A 12,475-nucleotide genomic window follows, 5' to 3' on the forward strand; every position below is an offset into this window, starting at 1 on the left:
CTCATACGTGCTTGCAACTAGATGGGCAAATTATGACAGTGTTGGTATGGGAACCCGCTGCTTAGTATGTTTTCCAGGATTTGAATGTATTCAGCAGCACTGATGTTTGTCCATCAGTGTTGTTTTTTTTTTTTTTTAAATCAGATAAAAAGGTTAAACTTTTGTCAGACAGTAGTTAGTGGGTCACCACCACAGGTAGCCCAGCATGCTTGATGTGGCAAATTTTTTTTTAATTACACAAAATGCAACCACAATGGGATTTATGTCCCCCGGTGAACTGATGATCTTGTACTTGTTACACAAATGTGTAAACCACTGCACTGTGAAGCCACTCACCTGTGACCGGCCAGTAGATCAGCACAGTGCAAAAGTCTGTTCCTTCCCTACACATCACCACCCTTGTGGATGTGGATAGATATATATACTATTTTCACTAGTTTCACACTTGATATACATGTAGTCAGGCTAAGTGAGGAATAATTAACCAACATGTAATGCTTTGAAAAGCGTTCCCACTACTATACCCATTCCTCTTTGTACTCTCTATTGTGGATCGTGGTTGCCATTTTTCTTGGGGAAAAGAAAAAGTGACAATGGGCTGATTTCTGACAAGCTACAAGCTAAACAATGTGCATCTAAACAATAACAAACACTTTTCATTTTTTATTATTTAGTGGACGCTATTGTAGGAGATAAAGGCCTTTATTGTTAATCTAAATTTATAGTGCTGTAACCATACTGGTAATTTTATATACTGAATGTGGTCTAGTGGTGTTTTTCTACTGCTGTTATTTTACCATAAAGTTGAACAAGAATTTGTTAAGGTTTTTAGTGTATTGTAGCGTATTTTCTTCATATGCACAGAATCCTTTTACTTTCTTTAAAGGCAAAAACATAACTAAGATCACAAGCAACACAAACTTGTATTTGCACACACGCTGACATTAACTACACCTATGAGAGTCTCAGAAAAACTGAAGGAGAGGTTAGAATAAGAGGGAACAATGAGATTAATGGCCTCGATGTCCTAATGATGCCTTAGGAAAAGAAAAAAACAGAACCGAGTTTCAGAACATTGAGCGATAAACAAAGATGTCATCTTTTCTCTTGGGACAGTGAGGATGTCTGAGCGAGCAACAAACCTTTCCTCTGGGTACGTGTAATATACTGCTATCTGACAGCAGTTATTCATAAATGGCAATGATTAAGACGACAGAGGGCGGGTAATGATGTGCTGTGATTTGTATTTTCATTAACCTAAATTATGCACATCTCACACTTGTCCTAATGGATCACCGTGCCATGATGTCCACTGACGTCACATTTGAGATGAGCCGCATTGCAGTCGCATGCAAATTTGTGCATGCCAGGCTTTGTGTAAACGTGGAGCTTTTATTTCTGTTATTGCATTTTCCAGCAAATAAGAGCAAACAGAGGCAGTTATATGCTCTTTGGTTGTTGAACTAGTTGCAAGCCAAGCTGTGAAGATGTGCATAACTCCCTCAGCCCCCCCAGGGACCCTGTATTTTCATGGGCCTGGCTCTGACGTCAATGCTCCGGCTGTCCTGTGGATTGTCAGAACAGACTATTCAGTCGGGGGGAGGGGACTGGAAGTCTCTGTGGTGTGTGCCTGCCGCATGTGATGATGATGATGATGATGATGTGTGTGTGTGTGTGTGTGTGTGTTTGCTCATGTTTGCATGCGTTTGCATGCGATCTGTAAATGTTTCACTTAAATCTCGTGTGTGTGTGTGTGTGTGTGTGTGTGTGTGTGTGTGTGTGTGTGTGTGTGTGTGTGTGTGTGTGTGCAGTGGGGAAAAGCTTGTACAGGGCCTTGAATTAGAAATGTGCTTTAAGTGGATGAGGTCTGTAATGTGGGTGTAGGGGTGTAAGGTTGTGTGTGAACGAGAACACACACGCACACACGTCTGAAGATGTGCAGCTCTTATGCTGGGAGACAGGCCGAAGTCATCAAGAGGATGTTTGCTAAAAACAGCCGAGAGGGGAGAACAGTTGAGCATGGCTGTGGGCCACTCACTCACCCTTCAGTCAGCTGTTGATTCCCCCCCACCCCAGGATGACAATAGTAAAGCCAGTCTTATCTTATGCGTGTGACACACAAGTCTCATATTAGGACAGATCAGATTTCAACCTCTTTCATCATCACCTTTCAGATTTCCTCTTTTTTTGTTTTTTTGTTTTTTTTTTTGTTTTACACACATGTTATCCATTCACACGAGCTTTTGGGATTTGGTGGTTGCAGGACAGGAGATGTTGACAGTGAGAAAAATGTGCACTCACTGTTCAGAATGATAGACATCAGGAAAGAGAGAAAGCTCACTGACATTTTGTGTGTTCATCTGTGTTCTTCACCACAACAAAAAAAACAAACAAGAAAAAAAAACTTGATCAGTCTCTCCTACCTCCTTAATTTTCTTTCTTTCTTTCTCTTTTTTTTTTTTACATGCTCTCCAGACTAACACTATGTTGTAACTCAACTACATCGCTTCAATTTCAGGTACATTAGTTCTTGTTTCCACCAATTTCAACTGACTTTACATGACTATCTATTGAATGGAAATAAATAGACACCAACTATTTGGCAGGTGCAAAAATAGTGACTAAATGCTGACTAATATTTCAGAAATTACAATTTTGCATAGATAATATCTTGTTAATATGACAGTATATGACTACACCGGTAGAAGAAAGAAAATAATTTAAACATGCAATGTTATACTTATAATCACTAAATTGCAGTTTATATAAAATAAAATTCAAAAACAAATTAAATGTTTTAGTTAAAGGTATAAAATCATAATGTGTACTTTATGCTTCTTTTAATATTCCTCTAATAAATAATAAGGTAAATAGTACATTTTTAATTGTAATACCTATATAGTATTACTTAAGCACTAATACAGGATTTTTAAACATGGTGTTGCTAAGAGTAAAGGATATTAATAAATGAATTCCTCCATTACACAGACGTTATCAGGAATTATGTATTAAAATGTGTTAACACCAACGTAGAATCTGTACAGGTACACGCGATGCTACAATATTACTGTAGTTGTAGATTAATGGGTGTACTTTTCTAGTTTTTACTTAACCACGACAAATCTGAGGTGGCACAACCAACCATGTGTCCCTAATGAAATACAGATTACCTTAAATACTTAAAGCAGTAAAAAGAAACATCTGATAGCTCAAGATTTTTTCCCCCCAGATCTTTCTGTGTCTTTTGGGTCTTTCTCAAACTTTGAGAATTCTAACAGTTTTTAATCATATGCAAAAAAAATACATCTTTCTTTAAGACAACTCACCTTTGAGCTCCTGCCTTTAGCTATTTTTAAAGGCTGTGGTTTAGGTGTATTTCATCCTGAGAGAACTAATCTTAATCCAGGTAAAATATCCGTTTGCTTCGACAGGTCAAGCTGGTCGGTTACTTCCTGTTATGCAATAGTTCATCACATGTGAAAACGGTTTCTCCGCCACTTTGGAGAGCTGCGGATCAGAAGGGTTCACTGCTGGGTCACAGACGGACCTGCTGCATCCTTTGTGATTTACTGCGAGTAAATCTGTAACCATCACACAAAAGCTCATAAACCCTCCAGTCATGAACTTCACAGCGAACATTTTCAAGTATCTGTTTAATACCTACATTTCTATGTAAGCTTCTTTAAGGCCATAGAGGATGTGCAGAGTTAGCCCTAAAGGAGCTTAAAAAGCTCTTTTAGCTTCCTCTGGTTTGATTTTGTTCATTTGTTTGTTTGCTTGTAACATCCGACACATTTTTGAACATTTCCAGAAAACTTTGATAATAAAAACTCTAAATACAAAAGATTATGCATGGAAACGTGTTCTGTGTGGTCTTCCCTGAGTGAAACAGTATTTTAAATATATTCATGTATTATTAAATAAGAATTTAGCAATGTGTTGAATGTTAATTGTTTCCCTTCATTTTTGTGGATTTTCTAAAATTCCTTAAATAATAATGTTGGATTTGGATTTTTTTAAATGAAAAAAATATTTTTTTTCTGCAAAAAGAATTAAAGGCACCGTCAGTTTTCTCATTTTTTCCACATTTGAGGATTTTTGTCATCAGAAGGAGTGTATCGGAATGAACTCATTATGTTATACGTGACCTCTGAATGGACCAGCTGCTTGAGAGTGTAGGAATGCTTGTGATTGATAGAGCAGGTGCTGACGTAACCTGCCACAGCTTGCAAGCTCTCTTTCTCTTTCTCTCTCTCGCTTGATATGATCAGTATGTGACGCTGTGGCCATGAGGGAGTCTGGCACACTTTATGCTGGATCATGTTGCCGAGTCAAAGCTGTTTAGGTGCTCCGAGTGCTGATAGCACAAGCACACATATGCAAAGGTTATAGAGATAGGAGGCTCACTTCATTTGGGAATTGCTCTGGTAACTTCACCGCAACTATTCACACAGGGAGAAAGACAGATTAGGTATTTAAGCATTATTAATAAACATATAAGCTGTTAAGTGTTGGAATGTTCTGTGCATTTAATATGAATCAGTATATTTGTGGATAGTGTAGTTTATTGATTTAGATTAGATGAAAAACGTTCATCTGGTTAAACTGAATTTGAGGTTAATTTGATTACTTTTAATCCTGTTATTTGGTTTTGGTCATTATAGTTACAAGATTATATCTCTACTAAAAGGCTGTAGTGAGCAGGTCTAAATATTTCTGTGTGACTGCAGATGTGCGATCTTTGCAGATATTTGCAGTTGGGCCTTTCCGAAAGGAATGTACTACATTGATTTATTTTACTGTTCCAGTTGAAGGCAATATTTACAATTATAATTTATGTAAATGTACAACAGAGATAGACTGGAGAAATAAATCGGTTGAATACAAGCCTTTATTAAATGCAAGACTGTGCGGATATTTGAAGTCAGGAGCCAAAGTATGAACAGTGATCCACAAAAAAACTGAAAGAACCTTGTGTAAAACCTTAAAGTGAGATACGGCATGAATTAGACCTTGGAGCGATCAATGTTTAGACTGCACTTCTCTCTCATTCAGGCAAAAAACGATTTGATTTGTGTGCAACTTTTCATTAAGTTGAATAAAAGTCTTGACTGATGCACCAGGAGGAAAGAATGTCCTGAAATGATTTTTTTAGTTTTTAAAATAAACACACTGTCTGCTTTTTACTCATTCAGGCTGATCTGAACTAAGGCGATTTCTGGACAAAGCCATTCATAAATTTGGTTTGGTAACACCCAAAGTAATTTCCTTGTTTTCTCCTTCTACTTCCTTGTTTTTAACACTCATGGCTAATTAGTTCACAGTCCTAAAGACTAAGGGCTGGAAGGGATTCATTGCCTTGCTAAAGGGCACGTTGGCAAGACACTTCAGACTGCGTAAATCCGAGTGCTTTAAAAACCATGCTACATCTTTTCATTCACAGTATTCTAAAGTAAACCCTCTGTTGCTTTGTCCTGCCTGCTGTAATTTCGAGGTTGTCACTGTCTCCTCCTTGACCACTGAATAGTGGATCAGGAAACAGCAGCGTGTCCCTGGAGAGCGCGGGGCATATGGTTCGGCCCCTTTTACGCAGCCAAATTCAGGAAAAAGAACAGCAGTGCCTCCGAAATGTGTCAAATTGGTACAAAAATACCGGAAACAGCTTTATTGACCCTTCAAAATACTACTTTGTAGAGATTTCCTGGATGAATAGTCTTCGGAAGTATTGATGCTCGCTTATTCTTCGTGAATATGCCGCAGACTTGTATTAAAATCTTGAACATTATACATAAAGATATTTTTTCTCCCTAGGCAAATCCTGTAGTCGTCGCTTGCCGTTTTATTTTGAAAATCAAACAGGAAAACTGTGTATGAATTGACAGCATCGCGCCACCGTCTCTCCCCGTGTGTGTGTGTGTGTGTGTGTGTGTGTGTGTGTGTGTGTGTGTGTGTGTGTCTACTCCCATTTCTCTGTGTCTATGCGTCGACGTCTCTGCTCCCTTCAGTCTGCTGCTGCAGCACATCCACAGCGGAGCCACCACGCTGAGGAGGCGGATCGACTGTAGCTACACCTTGGCCAGCGGTGCTGGGTCATAGCGCCGGTGGAGGAGCGTGGAGGGGGTGGCACCACACTGCTCTCCTTGCCCTTCCTAAATCGCGCACAATCTCAAGCATTGAAGGCATCATCACATCAAGGCGTCCTGGAATAGTTTCGGGGTTTGGGGAATTTTTTTTTTTTTTTTCGCTCAGACGCACCAAGTTGCAGCTGCAGAGGCGCACTTTTCCCCGTGGCTCCTCTCTCCTTTTGGGCTCACAATCCGACATGGAAGATGGTCCGACTTCCACAAGCTGTTTCAGAAGGTTAACGGACTGTTTCCTGGGTGCAAGTAGGTATTTTTCCTAATGAAATTTCCAGTGCGTAAAGTAATTTTTACGCAAAAGTAAAACCGCTTTGACCTGACCAAACTGTGCAGTAGACGGCCAAAAAAAGAAAGAAAACACGGGCTAGTTTTGGCATCTATTATTTGTTCTGGTGCTGCAGGCGTAGGCTGTGTGATTTGCCCATTTGTCTTCCTAACTTTATGAATGGCAGATGAATTAGATGGGTGGGGACTCCGCTGGAGGGTCAAGCAGAACCGAACTTGGAAAATATCACTTCTGTCTCTGCAGGGACTTTAAATAAAGATTAAGCTGGTCTGTAGAGGGGACAGTCAGCAGTTGTCCGGTAAGACATGGCATCGAAAAAAGCGAAGTCTACAGCATGAGATGAAGCGAAAAAAGAAAGTGCGAGTAGGGCACTAAAATGTGGTTTCGGAATAAATATTTTGCAAATTAATTATAAAAATATAAAAACGATTGCTGTTTAAGTTATCGCACGCATGTAGTTAGCATTTATGTAGTCATCGATGGTTTTATACCAGTGCTGTGGTAAATCATTTTCCCATTCTAACATTTATTATCGTTTTCTTTTCACTTGTTTTGAATTTGTTTTAAGTGCGGTGTGATGGTAAACACCAGAGTCAGGTATGCTCACAATTTCATATTACTGTCACTGAAAAAGATGGCAGGATTAGCAAAACAAGGTGTAAGATCAGTGAATGGATTCGTTTAGTTTTGTTTGCTTTTCTGTCACTACAGTTTTCATCCCCTATATTTGTTTCCTTAGCATGTCCATGCGTCTCAGGGCTGAGTTTACATCCTTTGTGCATGCTGTTTTTCAGTCTCTCTCTGCTTATCTTTTAAATTCTACAGTGGGAACTTCTTGTCATTTGTTTCTCTGCTGATTGGGGTTTACACTGTTTGTGTGACCCATGGATAACTTCAGTTTATGCGCCTTCAGGGACCTTCAGTGAAGACCTGTAATAAGAAGTTCGCAGTTTGAAGCCAGGTTGATGCTTGAAGTGTAGACACAGCAGTGAGCATCTGTGGAATGCATTGAGGTACAGTATGTAGGTATCTTGCCCTCATACTCGAGAATTTCAGATTTAACAAAGCTTCTGCCCTTTTTGGATTTACAAAACAACAGCATATGAGGGTGGCTGCGGGTGTCAGAGTATCTTAAAGTAATATCTGCTATAGAGCTTGACTGCTCTAATGTGTACTGTATATTATAATTTAATAAACAAGTCATTCTCATAGAAAACAAAACATGAGAAAAAGTTATCAGCCAACCAGTTCTGTGTCCGGCTTAGACGCCCATGTGGGTATATAACTCATTTCTTCAAATACCGTCGATTAATCTGGGTTTAATCCGGGATTAACTTGATGTTCCGTTTATGTTCTCCCTGCATGTTTTCCTTTCCACTGATGCAGACACATATAATTTCCCAGCTTGTGTTTCTACCACTGTTTACATGAAGCGCTTTCTACAAATGTTAAGCATGTGATAGATCATTTTAAATGGCTCCTGCACATTGTATGTTTTTCTGCGTGGAAGAAAAAGTGTTCTTTTGTTCTCTAGAAGCCAATGGTATGTTTGTCCACCTATCATTTGTCATTACTGATATGGTACCTGTTGCTGGACCATCCAGCAAAACCAGTCCGTCCTGAAGGGATAGACTCAGTTTGTCAAGACAACACGTTGGCTTGTTCACTGCCCTTTGACTCCTATAGTTGTTTGTAAGCTGACTTGGAGGAAATCTGCTATAGTGTGCGCAGATGTGTGTTTCTTTGGCTGCAGATAGCTGTGGTCAGTGCATCAAGGTCAAACTGGGCTAGCACTAATATGATCTCTCAGGCATTTTTTTAAACCCAATTGGCTGTTGACAAATTGCTTAACTTAGTGAAGAAGGACATATTGTCAGGCAGGAAGTGTTCACACCAGACATTTCCTATTCCACCACATGCCTACTCTTTCACGGTGAGGACTTCTCCCAGCAAAGTTGCTAAATCTATAAATGCATGTAGTGCTTGGTATGACTGGAATATGAACATAGCATTTAAATTTGAATGACTAAATAATTCCAGACTTGGATCGAGCACATGCCAAATAGTTTCTCTTTGTGATTTGTCTCCACTGTTGATTTAAACTCTCTGGAAATTCAAGCCAAAGAAAATTAGCTTGTTATGGCGTTTGAACCCTTTTTTTATAACGCGATTTGTGCAGGACTGGATTGGTGCCAGGGCACAGTGCACCGCTTGAGCAGTGAAACAGATGACATTCTCCTCAAGGCGTCCATTGACCCCTTGTCATCTTGTCATGGGTTGGTATCTGAGAGGATGGGAAAAGGCCACATGCGTGTAGATTTCTTTACAGCTTGTCTTTGTGTCAAGGCTCATAAAAGAGCACAGCGCTGGAGAAGATGCAAGAATCTGTGGTTCTCATTACCGGGTCCCCACTGGCCCCTCTGTAGAACGGCTGCAGAGTTCAGCATCGACCAGATGTGGAGTGGGGAACATGACCCTTGATTACTGATGTGGCTCTCTGAGGGGGAGTTTTGGGGATTGGGGAGGGCATTGCTAAATCAAACCACTACTTCAGGCAAGATGGTGAGACTAAGAAAGCAACTCCAGCTCATTATGAAACTGTGACGCTGCCTCTTGTTCACATTTAGTTATTATTTTAAAAAAAGTGAATACACCAGAAAGGTTTTAGTTTCAAACTTGAATGTGAAGGCTGCTCAGCTGCGTTTCTGTAACAGTGGTTTGAGGGCTTGCCTGTTATCACTCTGCTAGGCTGTAGATCAAGGGCCCCACGCCTTATCTGCATCTTAATTTGCCATTTATCGCCCCTTTTTTGTCTAATGATCTGGACCATGGTAATGGAAAAAGTGCAAATCACATTTCCATGGAAATCTCCCTCTCTGTCTCTCAGTCGCTTGCATGCTTGTGCAGCCGTTGGGGGCGTGTCTGTGGAGTTGATGGAGCAGCAGTTAAAGTCCACCGTGAAACAGCATTTTCTTTATGTGACACCTTTTCTCTGAATGGTGTATTGATTTAACTTCACTAGTCACCTCACCCTTGGCTGCGGTGAAATTTGCGTGCGTCCACCTGCATAAGTACACACACACACACACATACCCAGATTCGGCAGCTCAGGCTCAATGAATAAATGAGGTGAACAGTGGGAGATGAGTCAAAGTGTTTTCATTCTCAGTGTTCGCTCTTTTTACTTGCTCACTGAATGTCAGTGTTAGATGCTGTGCTCCAGCCCTCCCATAGATAAGATAAGAACCACATGCTCTTCGTACCTCCTGGCAAGGGAGTCCCAGGCGGACCTGCTGACGCACGCACCCAGCAGCCCCCACCCCCCATCCCCTCTTTCCTGCCTCAGCCTCATGTCAGGAAAGTGAAAAGTACTACCTTGGCAGCTTGCCCTTGACTCTCTGCCAGAAGGAGTGCACTTGAAGAGAAGTGGTCTTTTCCCTTTTTCTCTCATGTGCGTTTTTCATCTATGTGTTGGGAAGGAGGAGCATCTTGCTCACTAAACATCAGCATTGGCTCCGCTGCTCAACATCATCTGACCGGGAGTGCTGAAGGCACACAGTTCAGGCTCTGTCACACCCAGAGCTTGCTGCTTAATCGTGGGGAAATGAAGATGAGTGATAAGACAGAGTGCAGCTGAATGTTGTTTTTAACAGCTCTGCAAATGATCCTCTGTTCTTTATATGTCAGTTTCTTTATTAAGTTTTTAAAAAAAGCAGCGTCTCACAAGATTTGTTTTTAAATCAATCATTCCTATATTTTGCACTTTTCAAAATATATATCCTCATATTTGCATAAAATACAAATAAACCTCAATTCAGTTTTGTTTATATAGTGCCACTTTATATTGAAGGTAAAGATCCTACAATAATAGAAATAAAACCCCAACAACCAGATGACCCTGTGTGAGCAAAACACTTGGTGATAGCGAAAAGGAAAAACTCCCTTTTAACAGGAAGAAACCCCCTACAAACACACACTTTTTCCTGATAAAAGGACAGTCAACCATGGGTAATAACCAGTTGAGGGTGAGGAAAGGGAGACAGGATGTAAGGCACACTGTGGAAGAGAGCCAGTAATGATAATAGTAATAACAGAGAGTGAAAAGAGGTGATAATATTAATCCAGAAGAAACAATTTCACCCAAAAGTAACCACCTTCCTTTGTATAAAATACAGATCAACCCAAATAATAATCAAGAAGAAATAAAAGTAAACATGAGTGATGTCTTAACTGAAAAGCTTTGTTAGATAGATAGATTGACTCATCCTTACCCTCACACCTCAAATTAGCTCTCCTGTTTATGGAAACTTTTTGGAAAAGAAATGAATGAAATGTCAAAAAAAAATTAAGATAACCTGTTAATGGTCATTTCATTTTATCATTATAATGATTTTATTTGACAGATTAAAAGTTTCGAACCCAAACGCATATTTTAACACATTTTAACCCACAGTAAAAATCATGTACATCGTAGCAAATATTTTTATAGATTCTGAAAAATTGTCATTTTCAGATCCAGTTTAATACAATTGAGCAACTCTGATCATTAATGTATTTTTTTAAAGGTACCATATAATGATATTGTGCTATGAGCATTTTATAAACATCAAGGTGTACTGCCGGCATTCCTTCAGTCACCGATAACAAGCTCGCTTCTCAGCTTTACAAGCAGTAAGAATTCTTCTTAATATGAAGAAAATAATTAACAACTACACGTGCTGTCTGAGCTTCACTAACTTGGTGAAAGCCAAGAGACTTTGCCGAAAGAACAAAACATTTAAAAAAATCATTTTATAGACTTTTCAGAGAACAGTCATTGGTTAGTTTCCTGCTGCCTCTTATAGTTGGAGTTAGGGCTGGGCCATATCATACCCTTCACGGTAATACCGGTATAATTTTGGGCAACGATAGAAAAATGAAATATCGCGATAGGATATGGGTAAAACGCGCATGCGCAGTGCCTTTGTTTTCATACGCACACGTCGGAAAAAGCATGGCGGCGAAAGCAAATCGTTGAATGAAACGGATGAACCAGAATTGGTTTGTAAAAATGCTGCAACTTCAGTGGTGTGGAACTGGTTTAGCTTTCGTCCGTCAGACACACACCAAAGCACTATTTTTAGTAGAGCATGCTAGCGGGCCGTCGTTATTACCGTGTTTTTTGGAAAATACGGGACACTTAAAATCAATCCTTTGATTTTTCTGAAAATCGACAACGCCCCTTATAATCCAATGGGCCTTATGTATGTATTCTGGTTGTGTTTACTGACCTCGAAACGACTTTATGTGGTACACGGCGCTCGAAAAGGTGGTTAGCACTGTTGCCACACAGCAAGAAGGTCCTGAGTTCAATTCCACCATCAGGCCGGGGTCTTTCTGTGTGGAGTTTGCATGTTCTCCCCGTGTTTGCGTGGGTTCTCTCCGGGTACTCTGGCTTCCTCCCACCGTCCAAAGACATGCAGCTTGTGGGGATAGGTTGATTGGATAATCCAAATTGCCACTAGGTGTCAATGTGCGAGTGAATGTGAGTGCGAATGGTTGTCTGTCCCTGTGTTGGCCCTGCGACAGACTGGCGACCTGTCCAGGGTGTACCCCACCTCTCGCCCCATTACAGCTGGGATAGGCTCCAGCGCCCTCCGCGACCCTGAAAAGGATAAGCGGAAGCAAATGGATGGATGGATGGTTCGTGTTTAAGTACAACTTTGCTAAGCTACGAACCCGGACTGCTTGATGGATTGTCGGAGCATTACAGCTATCGTAGTCAGGAGCCTGGCGGGGCGATACGTACTGTGCTTCAACATAATATTACCGTATTGTGTGTATAACCTCTTTTTAAGTTTTGTGGATATTATGCTGAGGATATGTCGGCCAATTTCCCCTGGAAATGCCTTTTGGTTAAACTGTCAGCAAGGAATTTGCATTTGCACTGTTAAATTTTTATATAACTTTAATTCACATAAAACACCTGCTTGTTTAAGTGAAAATGTATTGATGGGGTTTTTTTTTTTTTGCACTAATATAGTTGTGCAGTTGTAAAGTATTTTGTCTA

At 40.2% G+C, this 12,475-nt stretch overlaps 1 protein-coding gene across 4 annotated transcripts in view; it reads left to right on the forward strand.

Moving 5' to 3' along the window:
• The window catches only part of pde10a (phosphodiesterase 10A), a 65,925-nt gene that overhangs the window by 11,647 nt on the left and 41,803 nt on the right, over positions 1-12,475 (forward strand). The window contains exon 1 of one of the 4 annotated variants that reach the window (XM_085297201.1): positions 6,063-6,386. The exons of the other annotated variants lie outside the window; for them this stretch is intronic. Within the exon in view, the coding sequence (XP_085153327.1) occupies positions 6,323-6,386 (64 nt within the window). The 5' untranslated portion in view covers positions 6,063-6,322. Of the gene's footprint in view, positions 1-6,062; positions 6,387-12,475 lie in introns of those variants that run through there. 4 annotated transcript variants of the gene reach the window in all.

Source organism: Mchenga conophoros, linkage group LG13, assembly GCF_057382185.1.
Source record: "Mchenga conophoros isolate Kocher_MC1m ecotype Shallow Benthic linkage group LG13, M_conophoros_male_GT1.1, whole genome shotgun sequence".
Lineage (NCBI taxonomy): Eukaryota > Metazoa > Chordata > Actinopteri > Cichliformes > Cichlidae > Mchenga > Mchenga conophoros.